Source organism: Phodopus roborovskii, unplaced genomic scaffold, assembly GCF_943737965.1.
Source record: "Phodopus roborovskii unplaced genomic scaffold, PHOROB, whole genome shotgun sequence".
NCBI classification, from domain to species: Eukaryota; Metazoa; Chordata; class Mammalia; order Rodentia; family Cricetidae; genus Phodopus; species Phodopus roborovskii.
In genome coordinates, this window is record NW_026126517.1 from 322992 (window position 1) to 348380 (window position 25389).

Below are 25389 nucleotides of genomic sequence, written 5' to 3' on the forward strand. Positions count from 1 at the left end.
CTTTTGTTTTGTTTTGTTTGAGATAGGCTCTCTCTGTGTGGCCCTTGCTGTCCTGGAACTCATTTCATAGACCAGGCTGGCCTCGAACTCAGAAATCGTCTTGCCTCTGTCTCCTGAGTGCTGGGAATGCACCACCATGTCAGTTTCCTCTATAGACTGTCAATTGACTTACACCTGTCGTCGGAGCCGATCACCCTCACCTCCCTTTCTTCATCCTAGTGACCCAGCCCAGGAAGCTAGGAAGGAGTCACGTGGAGAAGGAATAAATTGAAGTAGGTTCTAAAGACGACTTGGAGTGAGTAGACCAGTTGAAATGGTTAGCCTTGAAAAAAACAAAAAGGACTGGCTTCGCTTTGGAGGAAACAGGTGGGAAGAGGGAGAACTAAAAAGCCAAATTTAGGCTTTGGGCACTTGGCTTCTTGTCACCAAGGCAACTGCATTGCTATGGCAACAGCAAGATACAGTGAAAGTACCAAATGCCTCCTCACGAGCGAGCTGCGTCCGCGTGGAGGCTGGCCAACCACCGAGAACGGCTCAATAAGGCGGGATTGGTTGCTGCAGGACCCAATCACTAAGCTCTACTCTGGGGCTAGACCCACCAAGAAGGTTGCAGAGACCTTTTGACTCTTAAAGGAATCCTGAGCGTTCAATGGACGTCGCTTCCAGATGAGCCAATCAGCAGTGGTGTCGGGACGAGGGGCGGAGAGTGTTGTAGGGGGGCGGTCCAGGAAACCGCGAGTGAGTCCAATAAAATGCTAGAGCCCTAGCGGTGCCGAGGGGCCGTCCAACGGGCGTCTCTACTGGACGAGCCAATCGACATTGGCGCAGGGTTGGCGCGGGGTCAGAGCTGCGGAGGCGGAGCGGGCTCTGCGGCAGGAGGGAAGATGGCGGACGAGGAGAAGCTGCCGCCGGGCTGGGAGAAGCGCATGAGTCGCAGCTCAGGTACGTCTTGGGGGTCGGTCTGGGGCCCGGCCGGGGCCTCGCGAGATTGCAGAAGTTGGGCTCGAGCTCACGGGGACAGGCGGGCCGCATCGCCGCCCTGCCTTAGGCGTGAAGGTCTGGGCTCCGCGGCTTAACGGGCCCGGAGAGCCAGAAACTGAGGCAAGAGATGGTGCACGCCCGTTCCGTCGCTCATCACTAGGCCCGGATGTCCTTAGGAGACTAGGCTGCACCTCGCGGCTCCTTTGGGAGGAAGAGACCCCGACCCGGTGCCTCTAGAGGGTGTGGGCCGCCCTGATTTGAGTTCTCGGACAGCATCTGTAACACGTGCCCGCTCCTCTGCAGCACGGGATCCTGCGACAGTGATGACTTAAAGGAGCTCAGGTTCCTTCACAAGTCTGTACGTCCGTGTGGTTTCTTTCTCCCCTATCCCTTACCCTCCCTAGATTCCTCCATCTCTGCCCCCTCCTTCCTCTCTCCCTTTTTCCTTGGCTCATTCTCCTCCTCTCCCCACTCTCTGTTGTGCCTATCTTTCAAGGAGAAATTGCTCTCATTTTGCTAGCGAGGAAACTGAGGCCAGGACACAGAGGATACTCACCAAATGATGCAGTGAGTTCCTGTCCCCAGAGTCCCCTTGCCAGTGTCAGTGGCAACGCCCAGAGGAGCAGATAGGCATTTCGGGTAGAGCCAGGGTCCTGCTGCCTATAGAACTCACTTATAATTCTTACTGAGCATCAGGGTGCTGTACACTGTATTAGCTCTCTCTGAATTAACGCGGCTAGGTTTAATGTGTCTTTCACCCTTTTGTGGGGGAGGAGGGGGGTGGAAGGGTGTTAGACTGGATCTCATATGGACAGGTTGCTCGATTCTCCTGCTTTAGCCCCAAATGCTGGGATTAAGCCGGGCATTGGTGGCTCACTTTAATCCCAGCACTGGTTGAGGCAGAGGCAGATCTCTGAGCTTCAGGCCAGTCTGGTTTACAGTGCTAGATCCAGGGCAGGCTCCAAAGTAATACAGAGAAACCCTGACTCGAAAAACAAACAAAACAAAACAAAAATGCTGGGATTACAAGCATGCACCATCTTACCCAATTTACTTATTGAGACAGAATCTTTATTAATAATAGTAGTAGTGGTATATTTATTGTGTATGCCTGTGGAGATCAGACAATAACTTGCAGGAGTTTTTTTCTTTCCACCATGAGAGTACTTGAAATCAAACTCACATCTTCACACTTGGCTGCAAGCACATTTACCCACAGAGCTATTTTTTTTTTCTTTTTAAAATGTGTGTGTGTGTGTGAGAGAGAGAGAGAGAGAGAGAGAGAGAGAGAGAGAGAGAGAGAGAGAGAGAGAGTGCGCAAGAGAGCGAGAGAGAATGCACTCGAGCAGACTAGTCTTGAACTTGCTGCCAATCCTAGGATAGATAACGTTGAACCTCTGGTTGTCCTCCCTCACCTCTCGGAGTGCTGGATAGATTATCATCACACACTAAGATAAAAGTCTTGCTGTTTAACCCAAGCTGGCTTCCAACTCATGGTCTTTCTGTTTCATCTTCTCAAGCACTGAGGCTGCACTCATGTGCCACTGCACCTAGTTCTGATGTCCTTATTCTCTTATCCCAGTTATTCAGATGAGAAAGCTGAGGTTCAGGGAGATGGCCTATCACTAAAGTTTTAGTTGGATTTAGCCCGTGAGTCCTTGCTCCTATCCAGGCTGCTTCATTCCTGGCCTAAGCATAAACATACTTGTAGGTGGATGTGGTAGCACATAGATATATTTCCAGCACCTAAGAGGCAGAAGCAGGAGATTCTCCAGTTCATAGTTAACCTGGGCTACATAAGCTTTTTTTAAAATGTGGTTGGGTATTATGCTTGCATTGTGTCACCATGTGTATGTAGTGCCCACAGAGAAGCCTAAAGATGGTGCTAGATGTCCTGAGACTGGAATTACAGATAGTTGTGAGCCTCCATGTGGGTGCTGAAAATTGAACCCCTGTTCCCAAGAAGAGCAGTTTGTGCTCTTAATCTCTGAACCATCTCTCTAGTCCTCATAGTGAGACTCTTAAAAAGCAAAATAAACAAAAAATCCTGTCCCTCTACTTAGCAGTGGACCAATTCTTGCCATTTATTCTGTGGGACTATGATAGCCTTCTTTCGTGAATATCCAGCCCTTTTTTTTTTTTTTTCCTGGTCTTTTAAGACAGGGTTTCTCTGTGTAACCCTGGCTGTCCTGGAACTGTAGACCAGGCTGTCTTAGAACTTACTTTATAGACCAGGCTGGTCTTGAACTCACAGATATCTACCTGCCTCTGCCTCCTGAGTGTTAGGATTAAAGGCTAGGATTTAGCCAGGCAATAAAAATGTGTAGCCCAGGCTAGCCTGGAATTTGTGATCTTCCTGCTTCTACCTCCTTCAGCAAATCTTACCTGTGTATACCACCACAGCCAGGTCTCCTTTGCTCTTTGGAGACCCAGACAGGCTTCAAACAGCAGACACCCATCCTCTTGCCTCATCCTAGTGCTAGACTGTGTCCCATCAAGCCAGGCTTTTCCCTCAAGTTTTTCATTGACTGTCTCCTTTATGCTTCTCACTGTCTCTTAGATGGCACCAGGCCCTCCAATAATACTGCTTCCTTGCTGTTCAATTTAGGCCACCAGGGTAGAGATTAAGAATAAAGCTTTGGGCCCGGCAGTGGTAGCACATACTTTTAATCCTAGCATTCAGGAGGCAGAGGCAGGGGGATCTCCATAAGTTTGAGGCCAGCCTAGACTACAGAGTGAGTCTCAGGACAGCTAGAGAGAGCTACACAGAGAAACCCAGTCTTAAAACACCCCCATAGATCTTTGAGGTATCTTGTACACAAGATATAATTGCTGCTGCTGTGAGCAGAGATGGAGGGGGTGATGCCTGGGTTTTGTTTGCAATGGAGTGAGGGATAGAAACAGTCATATTTACCTTTTTGGTGAATGTATGATACTGAACTTGAACCTAGAACTTCACAAATGCCTGGCAAGCACTGTATCGTTAAGCTAGGTGCCCAGCCCCATAGTATTTGTTTTTGTTTTTGTTTGGGTTTTGTAGACAGGGTTTCTTTTTGTGGCTTTGGAGCCTGTCCTGGAACTCTATGTAGGCCAGGCTGGTCTTGAACTCAGAGATCTACCTGCCTTTGCCTACTGAGTGCTAGAATTAAAAGCATGTGCTACCACTACCTGGCTGTTGTTTGTATATTTTTAAAATTGGATTCCTTGTAGCCAACATTGCTCTCAAACTCTATAGCTGAGAGTGTTCTTGAACTTTTGATCTTATTTATTTTGGAGGTTGGCTTGTTTACATGTCAGAGGACACCTGGGGGTGGGTGGGTTCTCCTTCCACTAGGCAGTTCCTAAAGTTCAAACTGAAGTTATCAGACTCTGGCATGTTCCTTTCCCTGCTGAGACATTCTGCAGACCTGGAAGCTGTTTTTTTCTGATTTGCTGGCTTAGTGTCTGTCTGTATCCACCTAAAGCATGAGCACAATCCTGTCTGAGACAGGTCCTGGTGGGGACAGCAGCCTCCCAAGCCAGTCCTCACGCTGGCTTTCAGGGTGGAGTCCTCTTTAACCCAGCCTTACCTAAATAGGTGCTGCTCTCCCCCAGGCCGGGTATACTACTTCAACCACATCACCAATGCCAGCCAGTGGGAACGGCCCAGTGGCGGCGGCAGTGTTGGAGGTAGTAGCAAGAATGGCCAGGGCGAGCCTTCCAGGGTGCGCTGCTCGCATCTACTGGTGAAGCACAGCCAGTCTCGGAGGCCCTCATCCTGGCGGCAGGAAAAGATCACTAGGAGCAAGGAAGAGGCATTGGAGCTGATCAATGGTGAGTGGTGGAGATGGGGGATTGTTGGGGTCCTCTGTGGGTGGGGGAGGCTATCTCAGTTCCTTTTCCTGTTTTGTGACAAAATACCCTGATAAGGACCAGCAGCAGGGTTCAGCCAGCAAAGCACTTTCTGCTAACCCTGGAGACTGGAATTCCATTCCCGGTGATGTGTGGTAGAAGGAGAGAGCCTGTTCTGGGAGTTGTCCTCTCACCTGCCAGCCCACCATGACACATGTGCTGCTGTGCTGTCCATCCCACCTTCCCGGTGAATAAATGTAAACTTTTTTAAAAATGATGATCAGCTTAAGGGAGAAAAGTTTGTTTGGGCTCACATCACAGTTCCAGGTTACAGTTCACCACAGGGAAGTCACAGTGGCAAGAATGAGTGGCATCACAACATTGTCGGGAACAAAGAATACTGTCTGTACTAGCGCTCAACTTGCCTTCTCTATTTTTTAGGCTGGGATCCCCTACCCAGGGGGATAGTCCTGCCAGCAAGTAAGATGGGTCACCTCATATCAGCTAGCATAACCACCATAGTTCCCACAGGGTTATTCCAGATTCTGCCACATTGACAATAAGCACTACCCACCATGGGGGCCTTTTAGAAGACCCACCAGGTCCTCCACCAAGTCTGCTTAACTTAACTTCTAGAGAAGTGCTAGTATTGAACTGAGGGTGTAGTTCAGTTGTTAGCATGCTCACCCAGTTTGCAGGGAGCCCTAGCTTCAGTCTCTAGTACCCTGTGCACCTGATACCTATAATCTCAGCATAGAGATAGTCAGAAGGATCAGAAATTCAATCTTGGTGCTGGAAACATGGCTCAGTGGGCAAAGAGCTTGAATTCAGTTCCTGGGACCTACATAGTTGAAGGAAAGAATCAACTTCCTGAAGTTGTCCCTCTGACTTTAGTGAAAACACTGTCACATGAACACAAATAAATGCAGTTTTTTTTTTAAAAGGATTTATTTATGTCAACGGTGCCTGCATGGATGTCTGCACACTAGAAGAGGGCACCAGATCTCGTTATAGATGGCTGTGAGCCACCATGTGGTTGCTGGGAATTGAACTCAGGACCTTTAGAAGAGCAATAAGTGCTCTTAACCTCTGAACCAGCTCTCCAGCCCTTGCAAAATTTTTAAGTTCTAGGTCCTACATATTGAGTTCAAGGCCAGCCTAGGCTACTTGAAGACCTTGAAAAGAAGTGCCTACACTTGGGATGAGCTGGGCCCATGTAGGTCCCTCTCTTCTACTTGCCAACTGGAGTGACCAGTTGCCTGCCTTGGTCTGGAGGGTGCCATCAGTTTCCTTCTGCCCTCAGGAAACAACTGCCTGTTTTGGAAGCGGCACTTCTGCATCCCCGCTTCTGCTCCTTCTGGTTCCTCTATAGCTGCTGGGCAACTGCCAAAAGAAACCTGAGGCCCAGCTGGTGTCATCAGCATGTCCTTGTCTGAGGCAGCCTGGCTGTGTGTGAACAGGCCCTGAGAATTTGGGGAGGTCCAGAATAAGGGCATGCAGCACCCTTCCCAGACTTCAAGGATTAGCTGTCTCCTCTGGCAGAGTGGTGCCCATCCCGCCTGATGGCCTGTGGCTGGGTTTCTGGGCCCTTCCTGCTGGGTCTTGGGTCTTCTGGGATAGCATATCCAATGATGTTACTACCTCTTTCCTGACCTGTCTCTTCCCCTATGGCCACCTGTGATCTGGGAGAGCTTTTGATTCTACAGAATGGACAAGGGAATTGTCTAACACTTTTAGGTGAGGAAACACCCTTTTGGTTAATTCTGTCCCTTAGTTTCTGTAACACAGTGCCACAAGCTCAGTAGCTTAGGTGACAGAAGTTTGTTTTGTCACGGTTCTAGAAAAGTCTGTGCCCCATGCTTTTCCTCTGAATTCACTCTCACCAGCCACCACAGACCTTTGCCTTTCTTACTTTCCCCATCAGGTTCCTGCTGAGATTGCTTTTCTTGTCTTGCTTCTGTGTGTCCTTTGGTGCTCCTTGGCTATCTTTAAGCTTGCCCTGCCTGCCCCCTTTAATCATAGAGCTTATGCAGACCAAACTGACCTTAAACTCCCTGCATAACCAGAGGTAACAGTAAACTAACCTGTTGTAGGTTTGTGCTGCCATCCCTAGTTTGGAGATTGAACTTAGGCCCTGGTGCAGGAAGGTGAGCACTCTGCCAGCTGAACTAAAACCTTAGCCTGGCTGTGTCCCTTTTTATGAACAAGTACTTATCATTTCAGGGTTTACCCTTGTAGACTCCTTATCTCCAAGGAAAATCATACCAGGAACCAGGACTTCTTCATAGCGAACATTAGGACTTTATCATAAAGCCTTTAACAGAGCAATGAACATTTATATCTGGACTTGTACATTAGCCTTGACTATGGCAGTTAGTCATTCATGCCTCAGAATAACCCTCTGAAATAAGAGATCCCATTAACTCATTCTTTTTTTTTTTTTTTTTTTTTTTTTTTCTTTTACTCTCACTAATTTGTATGCATGCAGGCATGCTGCTGCAGGCAAGTTGAGGTTAGAGGAAACCCTGTAGGAGAAGTCGGTTCTCCTGTTCTACTGTGGAGGTCCTGAGGATAGAACTTAGTCAGGGATGGCATAAGCACTTTTACCCACTGGACCATCTCCCTGGCTCTCCAATGCCCCAATTAATAGGCCAGTCATTTTATGAGACTCCCAGAAGCAGAATCACCCCTCCCCTGGGCTACTGGATATTCATAATGCTGGGGAACCACAGAACAGGATTGGATCCCAGCGGCTGAAGTTAGAGCTGGGCCTGACTCACTCCTGGACCTTAGGGACTGCTGAACCCACACATGTCTGCATGTGGACATTAACCTTAACAGGTTAAGGGGGCTCCCTGAACACCTTTGTCTTAGTCATTGTTCTGTTGCTGTGGAGAGACACCATGACCAAGGCAATTCTTACAAAAGAAAGCTTTTAATTGGGGGCTTACTTACCATTTCAGAGGTTAGTCCATTATCATCATAATGGCATTGGCAAAGTAGCTGAGAAAGAACATCCTGATTGGCAGGCAGGCAGGCAGAGAGGCAGAGGCAGGCAGGCAGGTGCAAGAGAGACACTGGACCTGGTGTAGGCTTTTGAAACCCCAAAGCCCATCCCTTGTGATACATTTTCTCCAATAAGGCCACACCTCCTAAGCCTTCTAATCCTTTCACACAGTTCCACTCCTTGGTGACTGAGCATTCAAGTCTATGAGCCTATGGGACTGTTCCTATTCAAACCACCACAACTCCAAAAAGCAAATAGAGGGCCCTCTTCCAGTGCAGGAGCTCTGGAGATGCTGCTCCAAGAGGCAGGATTCTCCTCAGAGTCCTGGCTGTGGTGCTATTGTCCAAATTGGGTTGGTACCCTCTGAGGAGTTGTTTGCTCCTCAGGCTGGAATTTGTCCTGGAGAAAGTCTAGGAAGTCTGTCCTCAGCCTTGAGTACAGAGGTCCAGGTGACAAGAAGCAAGAGATGGCAGTGTCTCTGTCTGAAGAATAGTGATGGGTCCCTGATGAGAGATGTCATTCTGTATATGTTTCTCATACTGGTTAATAATAAAGCACTGTTGGCCAATAGGAAAGGAAGATAGGAGGGACTAGGAGACAAGGAGGAAATAGGAAGTAGTAAGGAGGAGTCAAGATGGAGAGTCTGAAGAAAGCAGTATGCCGCCGGCTCCCCGGTAAGAGAAATACGTAGATCAGCAGAAATGGGTTAATAATTTAGGCAGAGCTAGCCGATAAGAAACAAGTACCTGGCCAACAGTATAATATCAAATACAGAGTCTCTGTGTATTATTTGGGGCTGGCGTGGCATCAGGACAAGACCAGGCGGCGGCGGGCAGAAAAACCGTACTCGTTACAAATGGCGCCCAACGTATCAACAGGAAGTAGTTTGGAAAGAACGACGCCCAAATTCCCAAATATTGTTTATAAATGTTTGTTTTCATTTAAATGGACTTGGTTATAAATGGGTAATGATCACAGCCAATTATTTTTAAAGGTAAAAAGGGAATTATGGTATTGATATGATTACTTTTGGAATGGATTTTCATTTATTGATACAATTTAATGTCAATTTTGTGAGATGTGTATTTCTCCTCTTGTTTAGGTATTGTGTTTATATAGAAATATAATGTAGTACAGATTATAGATAATTACCTATGATAGTCAAAGCTCAGAGTTAAGTTAGTTAGGTTTTTCAAGATACACAGAGATGTATTTGAGATAGATAGGAATTCTTCAAACCTTTCAAAGACCTACAGAATATGGCATTTAAAGTGGTTTAGGGTTTTTGTGACAGTGAGACATAATTGCTCTTGGCAATACCACCTGCACCAGAAAGGAAGATGGACATCGAAGAAATGCATTATGAAGTTTGCTTCCAATATGGCAAGACTAGCCATTTGGACAAGATACTGCTCTTGTCTGGACTGTTTGACTTTGTGATGTATAAACTGGACATGCAGGACCCACAGGAAAGTGACTCCTGATTCAAGATGGACATTGCTACAGAGATCCTGCTTCATGGAAGAGTCTTCGAGACAGTATGCAGGACACGGAGAAAAGTGACTGACAAACTGCCAAAAAAGAAGACAGTTTAAAGTTTTCTGCTTTACTGGAGAGTCTGTCAGACACACTATGGCCTATGGGCTGAAGATGGAAGATTACAGAAGAACTTCGGGTGACTGAAAAGGCAAGTTGTCTCTGTCATTTCTAGAGTTTATATACTATCCTTCTGTGGTCTTTGATGGAGTTGAAGACAAATAGTTATGGTTATAGTTTTCCTTAGTTAGGTTTAAAGATAAGATACATATAGGACTTTAAATTCACAAATATAGGATAGATGATAGAATAGTTTCCTTTAATCTTGCTAAATGTTAATGGACTAAATATTGTTAATTGTGATTCTTATTGGATAACTGTTGTGTTATATATTTTGCTATGTTAAGGTTAAACCCCTTCTTTTTATTTAAACAGAAAAGAGGAGATGATGAGAGATGTCATTCTGTATATGTTTCTCATACTGGTTAATAATAAAGCACTGTTGGCCAATAGGAAAGGAAGATAGGAGGGACTAGGAGACAAGGAGGAAATAGGAAGTAGTAAGGAGGAGTCAAGATGGAGAGTCTGAAGAAAGCAGTATGCCGCCGGCTCCCCGGTAAGAGAAATACGTAGATCAGCAGAAATGGGTTAATAATTTAGGCAGAGCTAGCCGATAAGAAACAAGTACCTGGCCAACAGTATAATATCAAATACAGAGTCTCTGTGTATTATTTGGGGCTGGCGTGGCAGCAGGACAAGACCAGGCGGCGGCGGGCAGAAAAACCGTACTCGTTACAGGTCCCCATCTCCTTCCTCATGGCTAGTCTTTGCTTTACTTATTCATGTATTCCTTGGCCTCTAGAAACCTGTCTTGTGCACAGGTCTAGGTACAGTGGTGGGGAACAGTGGTAAACAAGGGCACCTGGCTAGATTCCCTTTCTTTTTTGAGACAGTATCTTATGTATACAGACTGCCTCAGTGACCTGTGTGCCAGGGTTATAGACATGTACCACCCAGCCCAGTTCTTTCATTATTAAATGGCATTAGCTTCACAGTGTATAAGAAACAATGGAGAGATATCTCAGCTGTTAAGAGCACTGACTGGTCCAGAAGACCCAGGTTTAATTCCCAGCACCCACATAGCAACTATCTATAACTCCAAAGATATGCCACTCTCATACAGACATACATGGAGACAAAACACCAATGTACGTAAAATAAAAATAAATTTTAACAAAGAAAAAAAGAAACCCTGGCTATCCGATCTACAGATCCCTGTGGCTATGGCTATGTCTAGGTGGACATGGACTGGAAGTGGGCAGGGTTCTTGGTAGATCCTTTGCTCTCCACAGAAGAACATGGGGAGTCCAGTGCTGTGAAGGTGGGGCTGAGAACACAGCCAGACATCCAGGGAGAGGAGAGGCAGGAGTTTACCAGGTCAGGGTATTGATATGATTCATTCTGCATAAGGGGACTCAATCCCAGGAGTGGTTTCCAGACATAAGTGTCAAGCCACATGGCCTTGTGTGGCTGTCACAAACTGTAGGCAGTGCTTTGTGTTAACAGCTAGTTCCGACCAAGTCAGAAAGGATAGGTAGAACAGGAGGGAGTTGGGGAGCTCTGATAGACAGGTGTACCCTGGTAGTGCATAGACCAAACACCAAGGAAGCTTGCCCTGCAATGCATTCATAAAGGGGTGGCTACTGGGCTCTCAGTCATACTGCCTGCCCTGTGTGCCAAGCATTGGTACCCTACAGGAGCCTGAGGCCCAGAGCCCTTTGGATGTGGCTAGGTTTCTGGACCTCAAAGCATTGGTTGTAGCAGCTAGTAATGCCTCTCATCAAACAGGCAACAGTGGGGACCTTCAGTGATGTGCACACTGGGCAGCTCACAGGTGTTCAGAAGCCTTTTGAAGATCAGACAGGAAGTGTCAGGCCACCCTCACATCTGCAAAGAATTTGTTGTGGAGCCTAATATAGCAATGCATACCTGTGACCCCACCACTCCAGAAGTTGAGGCAGGAAGGTTGAGGGTCCAAGGATAGCCCAGACTGCACAGGAGGCTCTATTTCAGAAATAAAAGGACAGGGTCCCCTGGGGAGTCTCTGCCAGCCTAGCTGGGAGAGATATGAAGGCTGCTCCGGTCAGGGTAGCTGCCCTGGGAGTCTGTATGATGGCTGTAGGTTGGGCAGGAATAGTGTCTTTTGTGTCACTGGCCTTTTTGCTCATCTCAGGCACTCCTCTCAGGTGCCTAGCAACTCCCAATCTAGCATGTCTTTGTGTGCATAACACAGTTTCACATGCATCCACATGCTTGCACAACCTGCTCCTGAGACATAAGTCATACAAACATGGTGCTGTGTCTCACTTCCCTGAGACTAAGTCCTTTATATTTTGTTTGGGTTGATTTGGTGATTGGCAAGTGTGTTTGAAGATTAGAGGATAACTTACAGGAGTTGGTTCTCTCCTTACACTGTTGTGGGTTCTGGGGATGGAACTCAGTCAGACTTTGTGACATATGACTTTATTGTTATTTTGAGGGTTCCTCCCAGCAGCCCTTACCTCCTGTCCCTGCAGGAGAACTTCAGCCCAGTGGAGATGCTTTAATGCCTCCTGGGCTCTGCCACTACACTTTGGCACCTGTTGTGTGGCTTGCCTGTGGGACAGTTGTACAGGTGCTCACACACATCCCTTACAGCCTCACCTCAGGGTCTCTTCAAAATGTCCTAGTGAGAGCTCTGCTGTGCCTCCCATGTTTCACAGGTGGGGACTCCTGATGCCCACAGCTGAAGATGTCACTAGCTCATGTGCAGAGCTTGGCTGCATGCTAGTCACTTTTGGTCTCCAGAGCCTTTTAGACTGCCCCAGGACTAGGGGTGGGCAGTCATCTGCTATGAGGTTCCAGCTGTTTGTGTCCAGGGCTGAAAAGAGGCCACTGAGTGTGTGTGGGGTCCTTATATTCTTGGGCATCTAGCTGCTGCTAAGGTCATAGTAGGACCATAGGTACATGGGGATGGCTGATAGGTTTGCACCCTGGGGGCATGCGTGTGGGAGGACTATCTTCATGGGTGCACATGATAAGGGCACAGGTGTGATTGCTTGGGCATGCGGGGGTGGGGCCATAGGGAACATGGTGTACAGGCCAGGCCTGGCCCGGCTCCTGGGAGTAGCTTGCTCTCCCTGTGTCTCTGACAAAGGGTTCTCCCCTTGTGTCCCTGCAGGCTATATCCAGAAGATTAAGTCAGGAGAAGAAGACTTTGAATCTCTGGCCTCACAGTTCAGTGATTGCAGCTCTGCCAAAGCCAGGGGAGACCTGGGTGCCTTCAGCAGAGGTAGGCAAGAGTGGGCACCACCCAGCCCTTCCCTATAATGTTGAGGGTGGTTGGGCCCATGAAGAGGGAGAAGCCCTACACTGTGCCTTCCTGATCCACCAGGTGGCAGCATAACCCTCAGGCTTCCTTTCCTGTGTGGTTTCTTGTTTGTTTTGTTTTTTGTTGTTGTTGTTGTTGTTTGTGCTGCAGAAGGGATGTAAAACCTCTCTGGTATCTTCCTTCCAGGGTCATTGTGCCCCCACAGGCCCATCAAGGTGACTCTACTCTGTCATTGGCATCTAGCTATAGGACAGGATCCCTGAGAATCATATTCTTCTCTTTGGCAGGTGGGGGAAATGGCAAGGTCAGGTCCAGTTGTTGACCCAGAGCTTAGAATTGTCTGTCTAGGGCAGAGGAAATCAGGATCCCTTCCTCTTCCCCTCTTTCCTTCATCTCCTTATCGTGGGCTGGGAGTTCTAGGTGTAGGTACCTGCCTGGGAGACGGAGCCTAGCAAGGCCCTCTGCTGTCAGCCCAAGCTACCTGCAGGACAGATGGTGTTGAGCTGGGAACCAGGAGAGGTCATCATGCTGTGTCTAAATGCACAGCACAGCACTGCCTGCCACCCCTCATGCTGTCCTTGGGCTTCCCAGAGCCTCCTTAATGGGCCTGTGGCCCTCACCTGGGCCACAGCTCAGCACTGTAGGGTGGCATGGCCATAAAACCTGTGATGAATACGCTTGAGACTAGGTGCAGGCAGGAGCCCCATCTCTGCAACCTATGCCTGACCCCCACTACCTCTGCTGTTTCACACAGGTCAGATGCAAAAACCATTTGAGGATGCATCGTTTGCTCTACGGACAGGGGAGATGAGTGGGCCAGTGTTCACGGATTCGGGCATCCATATCATCCTGCGCACAGAATGAGGGCAAGCAACTGGCCAGCCTACTCAGGCTGCCAAGGAGTTCATGGATGCCTCTTCCTGCTACTGTCACACAGTATTTATTATTCCTAAAATGGCTGGGAAGGGAGCTCTGAGATAAGGACTCTGAGCTTCCTTTTCCCTGTTTGCCCCCAGTTGGGGCTGTCCTAGCCAGGTTCCTTCTGAAGGAATTTACTTCAGAAGGGCAGTGGGGGTATGGAGGCCCCCAGGCTTAGGGGGTCAGAGGTGACCTGACCCCTCACCTCCCAGGTCCCAGAGGCAGCAGGCAGGAGGGCCTTGTTTCTTATTAGTTTTATGCTCCATTCCTCTGTTCAGTTGCAAAAAGCAGATGTTCCACACCTAGCAATGCAGCAACTCAGCCTCAGGGTGTGATACAGCACCCCATGCGCCTTTCATTAAACCTGGAACCACTGATTGGTGGTACTGTATCTCATTACCTTTCTGAGGGGTGTGGGGTTCCTGTCTCAGGGAAGGAAATGTCACTCACTGTGCCCAAAGCCCAAGTGTCCAAACTGTTCTCCAGCCCTAAAAAGCTGCCTTTTCAAGGATGTGGGGTGCTGGCAAGAAATTTTCCCACTAGCTAGACTCCCAGGGCAGCTGGCCTTACCAGTCCAGACCCAGTTATGCCAAGCCTCTTAGAGACTATTCAAGGATACACAGGATACCCATCCCCACCCCCAATACCCTGCATCCAGGGTTGGTAGGTCTGGAGAGATCCTGGGGGAACCTGGCTCATCACCTGCCTTGACACATCCATCCCCTGCACACACAGAGACCACTTATTGGTGAGAACATATTACATCCAGCATCTGCCACCACTTCGGGATGGTTATTTCTGGGTTCAGCCATCAGACCTAGCCTCTTCCAGATGCTATTTCCATGGCAACAGAGGCCCCTTCCACTGGAGGGGTGGGGGGCTTTGTCAGCTCCTAGAAGAACAGGGATCATGGTAGAGGGATCTGGGGAATGGATGTTGCTTTAAGTAGCTGGTGGGAGAAGGAAGGGGCTCTCCTACCTTGGGTAGGGGGTCAGTATCTAGAGACCATGTCTCCTAAGACACCCCTGAGCCTAGTTTGGCCTAAGGGCTTAGAATTCAATCAGGTTTTTGTCTAACCCACAAGTGATGGGGGTGGCTGCAACCAGTAAGGCTTGGGGACCAGAGCATTATTAAGCCTGGACCCCAAGGGAACCCTCCCTCCACACAGGCCTGAGTCTCATGAACAATCACCTGAGCCTGTTCCCATCTGGCTGCTTTCTACAGCAATCACTCTTTACCAGCTGCCTGCTGGAGCATTTGTCATTTAAGAAGCTTTAATGAGTTTCTTCCCAGCTCAGGCAGGCAGAGGCTGAGCTGAGTTGGCTATACCTCCAACAGAATGTCCCCCAGTGGCCAGTGGGTACTCAAGGCAAGCAGTCACAGCTTTGGGTGGGCGAGGGTGGCAGTGGAACTCTGTAAGGAGAGGACCCCTGTCCTGGCTTGCAAGAACTCTGGATCTCCCTAGGGCTACTGCCACATCTGAACCACTGCCTGCGAGAAGCAGGTATTAATTACCACAGTGGTAATTTGTGCATCCCTGTGTATGGCCATGTGACTTGGTATCTGTGTTCTGTATGATCTGGACCCTCTATGTGGGTTTAACCCTTTGGACCTCAGCCAACCCCTTCCATTTTTCTCTACAGTGGTGAAAACCCAAGACTGAACATTGGTGTTAGATAAATGTGCCCCAGGAGCCCACTCAGTGTCCCGAACATGTATTATTAACTTCCTGTGGTTTCCCTCACCTGCTCCAAGTTCCCATCCCAGGCCTGCTACTGGGAACTGGCTATAGGCCAGACATGGGAGTCTGTTATTGCTGCAGTAGGGAATGGCAGCTTCCTAGCTGTAGCCAAATGCTCATCTATGATTTAGGGAAAGTTGGTTAATTCAACACCACATACATAAAGATTAATGAATCTGGCAGTGAGGGTAGGACTGCTTGTTCATCCATTGTAGTTTGTGTGTATGTGTGTGTACATGTATGTGCATTTCAAGTGTGTGTATGCAGTAAGTGTGCATGTATGTAAGAATGATGCAATGGGTAGATGTTCTGCAAGATGCTCTGGCCCAAATAAACACTCCATGCCCACTCATGACAGACCTGTTCACATCAGACCTGTCCATGCGGGGATATGTCTGTCTATAGACACAAGTGTACTCTGCAAAAGGTAGAACTTACAGATGCAGCCTCATTCTCCATATCTGAGACCATGACCACCTTGAACACAAGTCACAGGCGGGAGACATACAAACTCCTTTTTCTTGTTTGGGATTTTGAGGCAAGGTCTCAACTGGGATGACAAGTGGGTGCCACCTATCAAGCCTTTGATGTTTTTAGTAGCATAAAGTCTTGTCCCAGGACTTTATTCTTTTTTTCCTCCTAGTGTCATGCTTGTTCACTTACATGGGAATTAATTGCTCTTCATGAGAATGCCTTTAGAAATTGGTTTTAAATGAATGCATTAGGCAGCCCCATTCATTATTCATTGGTTTCCTTCCCAATATGGTATCCAAGTCCAAGTTCCCGGAGATGATTTAATCACAGAGGCCATTAATTAGGGACAGCAGCCTCCTGGTGGCCTCAGCAGGGTGGGGTCAGAACCAGGGCTGTTTCTGCTCTGGGTTCAGTGGGCTGACATGGGTGGGGAGGCAGCATGTATCACTACCCCTATTCCAGATGAAAGCCCTTCATGTCACTCACTGCTCTACCAATTCATCCCTTATTTTTAACTAACACCTGGCCTCAGCTTCAACTCTAGCTCAGTGATTCTCAACCTTCCTAACGCTTCTACCCTTTAATACAGTTCCGTCGTGTTGTGGTTACCCCCAACCATAAATTATTTTCATTGCTACTTCACAACTAATTTTGCTCCTGTTATGAATCAAATAATTTTGGAGATAGAGGTTTGGCTAGGGGTTGAGTCTCAGGTTGAGATCCACAGCTCTGGCCTCATCCCACAGGCAGATCTGACTGACATAAAGTCAGCCGTGGCAAAGTTGGCAAAGTATTTGCCTAGCATGAATGAAGTCCTGGGCTTCATCCTCAGCACCTTTTAAGCCAGGCATTGTGGTGGAGGTAGAAGCAGAAGAGTCAAAGCTCAAGGTCATTTTTAGCTTCAAGAAGCAGGGGCCATGCAGCGCAGGCCCCTGCTTCCTAATTAAGCTTCCTCCCTGCCCCCCCAGGATTGTTAGCACCAGGTATCTCTGCCTAGCCCTGTCCTGTCACCATCCCTCTACCTGTTTTAGTTAGTTTGAATCTTGCTGTTAGCTAGCATGGCTTGTGTAGAAACAAATTCTGCAATTACAAAGCAGAGAAGAAATTGGAGGGCCTTAACCCCTCTCAGAAGCAGCCAAATTATTAAGAAGTCATTAGACCACCAGACAGCTCAACAATGTGCCATTGTGAGCCTGCAACCAGGGAATATTCACTTAAGGCCAGTTTTCATCGCCATAATAGAATCCTCTGTTCTGATCCCATTTGCTTTTAAAGGAATTGCTTTTGATTGAAACACCTTTAGTTGGGTGGGCTCCTCCAGGGCTAGCCAGTCTGGAGAAGGGATGTCCCAGGATTCCACCTCAGATCATGCTAAGCACAGAGAATAAAGCGACTCAGAGTTGCCTTTTGTAACCATCACTGGGTACAAAACAACCCAAGCATCAAATGTCAAAGGTCCGGTTTATTCTGGCAACCCAGAAAGAATAAATAATAAATTAGAAAGAAAAAAATCCATGCACTCAGATCCACAGGGAGGGAGGGAGGGAGGGATAAGGAATGTGTGGGAATCTGGGCAGGGAGAAAAGAGGGCAGGGAAAGGAGAGAGGTTCGATCAATAAGGAAGAGAAGCATCCATGAAAAGGCAGACTCAGAAGTGAAGTATCAAAAGCAGAGATCAATGAAGTGGAGGAAACACATGGATAGAGATACAGAAAACTGGGCTGGGAAGGCCGGGAGAGAAGGAATCTAGGAAGGGAAGGGCATGACCAAGAGAAGGCTGAGGGAGTCACAGGCAGTGTGGGAAGGCTCCCCACAGCCTTTGCAGGGGCACCTAGGGGTCCCCAGCAGTGCTGATGACATGGAAAAGTGTGACGTTGTAGAGCACCTGGTGCCCGTTGTTCCAGGTATACAGGGCCCGCTCCCTGGGGTTGTAATCCAGCATGGAGATGTGTGAGTACTGGTTGTGGAAGGGCACATCCGTGTACTCATAGCTGGACGTGTTGGTGAAGTAGGCAAAGTAGACCTTGGCTCCGGCCAGGTGAGAGTTGGTCACATATAGGACGCCGCAGATCATGAAGGCCTCCCCGGCACTGCGCTTGGGGTACCCGGTGTCCCAGGACCTCACGACCTCCAGGGTGTGAGGGTCCAGCCGGCTGACCACGATGTTGCCTGCATTCTGGTTGGTGGTGTACACAGCCCACAGCCCGCTCTCGTCTACCATGAAGTCCATGTCCGAGAAGCCACCCCAGGAATAGGGGAAGGTGTTGTTGTAGCCAGCCCCCGGGAGGCTCCTCTGCACCAACACAGAGCGTGACCGGAAGTGGTACTTGACCACCACATTGCTCTGGTACTTGTTGTAGAACAAAGAGCCATTGTATACCACATGGCCTGTACCTGCCCACGGCTGCGGAAGCAGGTGCTGGATGAAGTTCTGGCCTTTGATGAAGTCTCCCAGAGTACGGAACTCCAACACCCGGCGGCCTTTGTAATAGCCATCCATGTACCAGACCTACAACAGCAGCAGCCAGTCAGTAGAGTCAGTAGATTAACCTGTGACCCTCAGGGACTGGCCAATCAGGAAAGATCAATCTTGGTCATCAGTGATCAGCCATCATGTCACTACTCAGTCACAGTCCTTCCTAAGACCTTTGTGACTGGTTATAGTTTGGTGATTGTGTGCTTTCGTGGGCCTGGGAAGATAGTTCAGAGGGGAAAGTACTTGTTACTCAAGCATGAGGATATGAGTTCGGATCCCCAGCACCCACTTAAGAGCTGGGCATAGTGGTGCACATAGCTATAACCTTAGTGCTGGGGGAGTCAGAGACAGATTTTTGGAGCTCATTGGCCAGCCAGAATAGCCATATTGATGAACTGCAAGTTCTGTTATAAACCTAATGGGGGTGGGGGTGGAAGATGAGCATGAAGATTGAGTTGGAACCCAGAACCCATGTAAAACGCTGGGCAGGGACACATGTGCCTGTAACACCAGTGCCTTTGAGGGCAGAGACAAGAGGATCACTTGGGCTTGCTGATTGCCAACCTAGCTCCAGATTCAGTGAGATAGTCTGTGTCTAGGGACTAAGACTGAGAGTATAGAACAGGGCACCTGATGTCCTCCTCTGGCCTCTGTGAGTACACACACCTGCACACAAATGTGTGCATATCACACACATGCTAAAAAGAAAAGAAACAAAGTGGAGAGCAGTAGAGAAAAGCATCTCTTATGGACTTGGCCTCCACATGCATTGGCACACACCTGCCTGTGCACACACCTTTATGAACAGAACAACAAAAAGACCCTAAATTGGTGTTCCAAAGGATCAGGGAGCATTATGTCCCCAAGAGACTCATGGGGGTCACACACTCACTGGACACTGGGATGAGAGTGCTCACCAAATAATATTATTGGGTGATAAGGGATCACTTTGAGGTTTTGTTTTTAAGATAGGATCTTACAGAGATGAGGGGAAACTTGTAACAAACAATATGAGCATTACAAAGTAAAGGAAATAAAGCCATGAGACAGGAAAAAAAAAAAGATAGGATCTTACTACATAGCCCAGGATGGCCTGGAACTCATTATGTATGTAGATCATGCTAGTCTTGAGCTCACAGAGATCCACCTGCCTCTGCTTTCCAAGTGCTGGGATTAAAAGAGTGTGCTACCACACCTGGTCCACATTCATTGTCGGTGGCTAAATCCCATAAGCACAAGGTTGCCTGGCATGTCATTGAATATGCCAGCAGCACCATTATCAGCTAAAAAGCACTTGTAAATGCCCTCATTATCAAGCTAAGGTCCATTGTTGAAGGACTACATTGAGGATAAGAAAATTAGAGGAATATTAAGGCATCTTCGCAACTGACCCTGGCTAAGAATGGACTAGATAAGTGCAAATCTGATTTCGAACTGACCAATTGGTTGGGCCATCATCACCGTGACACTTGGTGATCACCCTTGTGAAGGTTAGCTATTTAAGGTTTATTTATGTATGTGTTTTATGTAAGAGTGCTTTATCTACATGTGCATCTGCATGCCAGAAGAGGGCATCAGATCTCATTAGAGATGGTTGTGAGGCACCATGTTGTTTCTGGGAATTAAATTCAGGAAGAGCGGCTAGTGCTCTTAACCACTGACCATCTCTCTAGCTTGTGATAGTTAGCTTTAATGTCAGCTTGAAACAACTGAGAATTACCTAGGAAGTGAGTGTCAATGAGGGATTGTCAACATTGAGTTGGCCTGTGGGCATGTCAGTAGGGCATTGTCTTGATTGTTCATTAATGTGGGAAGATACAGCTCATTGTGGGCAACATCATTCTGTATGAGAATGAAGACGTTGAATGAACACAAACAAACAAGAATGCATGCATGCATATCTCTCTGGATTCTGACTGTGGTTGTGATGTGACTAGCTGTTTTAAATTCCTGCCTTGACTTCTCTACAATGATGGTCTTTAACCTGGAGCTGTAAGCTGAACTAAGCCCCTTTCTTTCCTGTTTTGCTTTTTGTATTTTATCAACTACAGAAATGAAGCAGGCAGAGGCCTGAGGAGGACATCAGGTGCCCTGCTGTGTCACTCTTCTTTACCTTATTTCTCTGAGATAGGATCTCTAATTGAACCAGTGCTGGTCCAGTTATGCCCCAGTGAGCCTCCTATCTCTGTCCCCCAGAGCACTAGTGTACATGCCACTCGTGGCTTTTTAATGTGGGTACTGGGGGGGGGGTTGAACTCAGGTCTTCAATTTGTGCAGCAAACATTCTTGTCCACTATGCTATCTTCCTCCCTGACCCCATGCCATCTTTAATCTGTGCAAGTACGCTGATGTCTGATACCTCGACAAGAATGCCTAACCGTGCAGTTCTCAGAACACGTTCCCTGCTGTTAAGGGACACTCATGCGTCCCTTATTCTCTTGTCAGTAGATGTAGACTGACAAGGACAGAAGAATGTCAGTCATGTGGTCACTAAGTAGTCAAGGGAAGGTCCAATGACCCAAGGACCCAGGATGATGGGCTCGAGTGTCCCTGGTGTGTGAGTAAGCTGGGGAGATGGTTCAGAGGGTAAAGGTGCATGCTACCAAGCCTGACAACCTGAGTTCAATCCCTAAGACCCACATAGTGCAAGGAAAGAACTGACTCAGGAAAGTTGTCCTCCAGCCTCTATACATGCTGTGTCACACTTGCACATATACACACTAAATAAATAATAATTTAATAAAAAATAAAATGGTGGCATACACCCTTGAGCCCAGAACTCAAGAGGCAGAGACAGACAGATCTGTGTGTGTGAGTTCAGCCTGGTCTACAGAGGCTTTGTCTCAAAAGAAAACAAAAGTCAACACTTAAGTGTACTTATTTACTTGTTGTTCTTGCAGAGGACCTCAGTTAAATTCTCTGCACTCATATCAGGTGGCCCACAAACACATATAACTCCAGCTCTAGGGACACTCAATGCAATGTTCTGGCCTTCTGTATAACTAGTCACACATGCTACTACCCCTCCCCCATAGACACTAAACAAAAATAAAACCTAAATAAGAGTCACAAGTGTGGTGCAGTTGCTGGCTCTGGCCCCTGAGGATGGATCACTCACCCGGCTGTCTGTACTGGGGGCCATTGTGTCAGTCATCCAGGAGCCGAATCGGGACCCCATGGCCCGAATGGTAATGGGGTTACTGACCCCTGTCAGCTTCCCACAGCCTGGGAGATGGGAACAGTGGGAGTGAGAATGGGATGCAGCAGGAGATCAAGTGAAGCAGGACACTGCTTGCATGGGAAGTGATGGGGTCAAGGGTTGGGGAGGAGACATCCAGGGTGTGATCCCATGATGTCAACATGGGCATAAAGACCTGGAAATCAAGATCCAAAAACCACTTCCAGCTTTGGGGCCTGCTGTTGCCTTAGGTTGAGGAGCCCAAACAGGGAGGTTTAGCAGTTAGATGCCAAACAACGCCTAGCTTTGGAGCACACAGGCAGCATTAGGATTGGGTGTGGAGATAAGGGGCCAAGCTTCAGGAATAAGGCATGCATACCCAGCTTTTGCGCGCAGGCATGGAGTCGTGCCTCCAAGGCCATCACACGCTGTTGCAGGTCTTCATACCCATAGGCACCCATTTCCTCCTGGATGGCAGCCAGGTTGCCAGAAAGGTTCCTCACTTCCTCGCGCAGGCGCACAATGGTCCGTGTGTCTGCCTTGTACTGCTCCAGCACCGAGCTCAGCGGCAGCAGTTCTGCCATCCTGTCCTTCAGTTCCTGCTTACCAGGAGAGAATGGCCGCCGATCCCAACCCCTAACCCTTGGCCCATACCTTCACCCTCATCTCAGATGCAGTGCTCGGTCCTTGCCAAAGGATCCCTTCCTGACCCCAGAGCCTAGGCATCTTCTCATTTCTTCTCAGACATGACCCCATCCTTGGAACTCAGGTCCTCTTGCTTTCACACCTCCCCACGCCTCTCCAACCATTCTCTTGACCTCTGAGCTGAGCTCAGAAGAACCCACCTGGAAGCTCTTGGCTGAGACTGACCCGTCAGCCGCCCTGAGTCTCGCATCCAAGCTCCGCATAAGTGTCTCCATGCTGCGGACATACTGCAGATCGCGGTATGTCCTTAACTCAAGGACCTCCATGGACTGAGACACATTCTGGACCTAGAATGAGAACCATTTAGTAGACAAATTCCTCTTCCTAGCCACTCACAGAAACAGAGGCAAGCAGGACCAACAAAGATGCCTGCCAGCCCCCCTGTCCCCTGATCTCACTAGTAACCTTCCAATATCAGTTTCCATCCAATCCCATCCCTTCACACCTTCACCTCCTCCCTGTCTCTTGGCTTTCACCCTCCTGGCCTGCAGTAAGTTCTCCACACAGCAAGGCAGAAGGTATTTTCCAAAATGAAGATCAGAAGGATGAGAGGTTCAAGGTCATCCTTGTATACATAGTGAGTTCAAGAGCAGCCTAGGCCAGTGGTTCTCAACCTTCCTAATGCTGTGACCCTTTAATACAGTTCCTCATGCTGTGGTGACCACAACCATAAAATTATTTTGTTGCTGCATCATAACTATAATTTTGCTACTGTTATGATTCATAATGTAAATATATGTGTTTTCTGATGGTCTTAGGAGATCCCTGTGAAAGGGTCATTCAACATCCCCCAAAGGCATTGAGACCCACACATTGATAACTACTGGCCTAAGATATACAAGATATACAAAAACCCAGTTTTTTTCAGCCACTATGAACAGTCAAAGGCATGACATGAAAGTCTACAACTTTGGGGAAAAGCAGTTCCTGTAAAGGGGTGGGCAGATCAGGATTCTGGGAGTTAGTGGTGGGGGTTGCAGGTACCCAGGTGCTCCTCTCTGCCAATTCTCAGCTTCCTCCTCTGTTCAATGAGGGAGGTGGTTTCAGGCATCACGGCTGACAAATGGGCAGTGACAGGGACTTAAGTCAGCATCTGTCCTAGGGACAGATGAAGTGGAGGCAGCCAGGGTGAAAGAGAATCGTGTGTGTGTGTGTGTGTGTGTGTGTGTACAAATCTGTATATCCAAGTGAATATATGTGTGTGTGCATACATATCTGTGTGTATGTGTATATATGTATTTGTGTGTGCACATGTATCTGTGTAAGTGTCTATGCATGCATATTTGTGTGTGTGTGTATGCGTACATATCTACATAAGTGTGTCTGGAGACCAGATACTGATGTTGTTTTCCACAATCACCCTCCACCTTATTTTTTGAGACTTAGTCCCCAAACCTGGAGCTCATACTTCAGCCAGGCTGGTTCAGGTTCCCAGTTGTGCCTTTCTCTCTACCTTCCTAGCACTGGGTACAGACATATACTGCCAGAACTAGCTTTTGTGTAGCTGCTAGGTATGCAAACTCAGGTCCATGTTACCCATGTGACCCACTGAACCATATCCCTAGCCTCTTCTCCTTAAAGAATTTTAAAATTACATTTGTTGTTAGATGTGTGTCAGTCAGTGTACACCTTGTGGGAGTTCATTCTCTCTTCTAACCAAGTGGGACCTAGGGATTGAATTCAGGTCATCAGGCTTGGAGGCAACTCCCCACCCCTCCCCACTTCCCACTCAACAGGATCTTCCTATATAGCCAGGCTAAACTCAAATTTGTAGCAGTTGTGGTAATACTTGTGGTATTATAGGTGTGCAATGCCACCCTCAGCTGCAGAATCATTGCATGAGCCTTAACAACACAGGTTAGACCCTTGCCTGAAAAGGGTACCAAGTATCTTCTTAGCAGGGTCAGCTAAGGCTGCATGGAGCACTGGCTGCCAGGTCTAAGTGCACAAGAAGGAACTTGGATGCTGCCCCTTATACTCCCTACCTCCCTAGCACTCCAAGAATTAGAACTTAGGAAGCAGAAGCAATCACATCTCTGAGCAGAAGGCCAATCTGGTCTACAGAGTAAGCACCAGGATAGCCAGAGCTATATAGAGAAACTCTGTCTCAAAAAAATAAATGAATACAAATATGTAATAAATAAGGAAGAAAAACAAGCAAATGAAAAATCTGCATAGACAGGATGGCAGTCATTGGCCACTTTTAAACATTCTACGTGGCTGGATCTTCTGTGGCTCAGCCTAGATCTCAGCTTTCCCTTGACCCACCTCCACCTTGGCTCCTGCCACATCCCTACCTTCTCCATGAGCTGCCGAAGCTCTCTGCTCCGGCCATCTCGGGCACAGGTGCTCTGTGCAGGGATCACAGCTGTGCAGATGCATTTACCATCGGGTGCCTGGGCTGAGGTGTAGAGCTGCCAGCCCTCTTCCGGGCTCTGGAAGAGAGTCTGCAGAGGAAAGAAAAGGTGTAGCCTGAGAATAAGAACCCAAAGAGGGGCTCCCCTCCATCTGGCTGGGAAGGACAGAAGCTCTTTGCTGGGGAAATGGCCTCACATGTATGAGGACCTGAGTTTAGATTTGAAGAGCCCATGAAAAAAGCCAGGGACAGAAACTGGCCGATCCCTGGAAGCTTACTGACCATGCTGGCCAACTAGACAGGTCAGTGAGGCCCTGTCTCACACAGAAGGTGGAAAGGACCTGAGAAACATTAACAGCTGAGGTCTTCCTCTGATCTACAACACACACACACACACACACACATACACACAATCAAAGAGAGGTTTGGGAGATGGCTCAAGGGGTAAATACAACTAGGAGGACCTGAGTTTGCATCCCCCACAACCCACATAAACCAGACACAGCAGAACATGTCTGTAACCCTAACACTACTATATCAAGGCAGGAGGTGCAGACAGGGGTAATCCCTGGAAGCTCTTGGACCTTCTACCTTGCTGTATACAGGGATGAACAAGACACTACCTCAAACAAGGTGAAAAGAAGTATAACAGCACCTCTCCCCTCAACACTCCTGATGTCCTCACCCCCCATGTCCTCATGAGTCATGCCTTCCTGTGCAAGAACTCTTGCTTTGTTTTGTTTTATATGTACAGGTGTTTTGCTTGCATGTATATGTCTTCAATCTCCTGGAGTTGTGAACTGTCATGTAGGTGCT

At 48.0% G+C, this 25389-nt stretch overlaps 2 protein-coding genes across 3 annotated transcripts in view; one reads left to right on the plus strand and one right to left on the minus strand.

Moving 5' to 3' along the window:
* Positions 1-783: 783 nt before the first annotated feature.
* Positions 784-14020, plus strand: Pin1 (peptidylprolyl cis/trans isomerase, NIMA-interacting 1). The gene is made up of 4 exons (XM_051196969.1): positions 784-942; positions 4576-4794; positions 12576-12686; positions 13480-14020. The coding sequence occupies exons 1-4, from the start codon at positions 885-887 to the stop codon at positions 13587-13589; spliced, it is 498 nt and encodes a 165-aa protein (XP_051052926.1). The 5' UTR covers positions 784-884; the 3' UTR covers positions 13590-14020.
* Positions 14021-17469: 3449 nt separating this feature from the next.
* Olfm2 (olfactomedin 2) overlaps positions 17470-25389 on the minus strand; it is a 67144-nt gene continuing 59224 nt past the window's right edge. Inside the window, exons 2-6 of one of the 2 annotated variants that reach the window (XM_051196889.1) lie at positions 24515-24664; positions 22358-22504; positions 21892-22111; positions 21453-21559; positions 17470-18367 (exon numbers count right to left, since the gene is read on the minus strand). In XM_051196889.1, the coding sequence (XP_051052846.1) occupies positions 17690-18367; positions 21453-21559; positions 21892-22111; positions 22358-22504; positions 24515-24664 (1302 nt within the window). In that variant the 3' untranslated portion in view covers positions 17470-17689. The remainder of the gene's footprint in view (positions 18368-21452; positions 21560-21891; positions 22112-22357; positions 22505-24514; positions 24665-25389) is intronic. The other variant, XM_051196890.1, reaches the window with a different exon arrangement.

Bases quoted from the DNA above. Each gene is read 5' to 3' on its own strand.
- Pin1 (XM_051196969.1), top strand. From the start codon at position 885: ATGGCGGACGAGGAGAAGCTGCCGCCGGGCTGGGAGAAGCGCATGAGT. The intron at 943-4,575 runs GTACGTCTTGGG...GCTCTCCCCCAG, and splicing joins GCGCATGAGTCGCAGCTCAG to GCCGGGTATACTACTTCAAC. The intron at 4,795-12,575 runs GTGAGTGGTGGA...GTGTCCCTGCAG, and splicing joins GGCATTGGAGCTGATCAATG to GCTATATCCAGAAGATTAAG.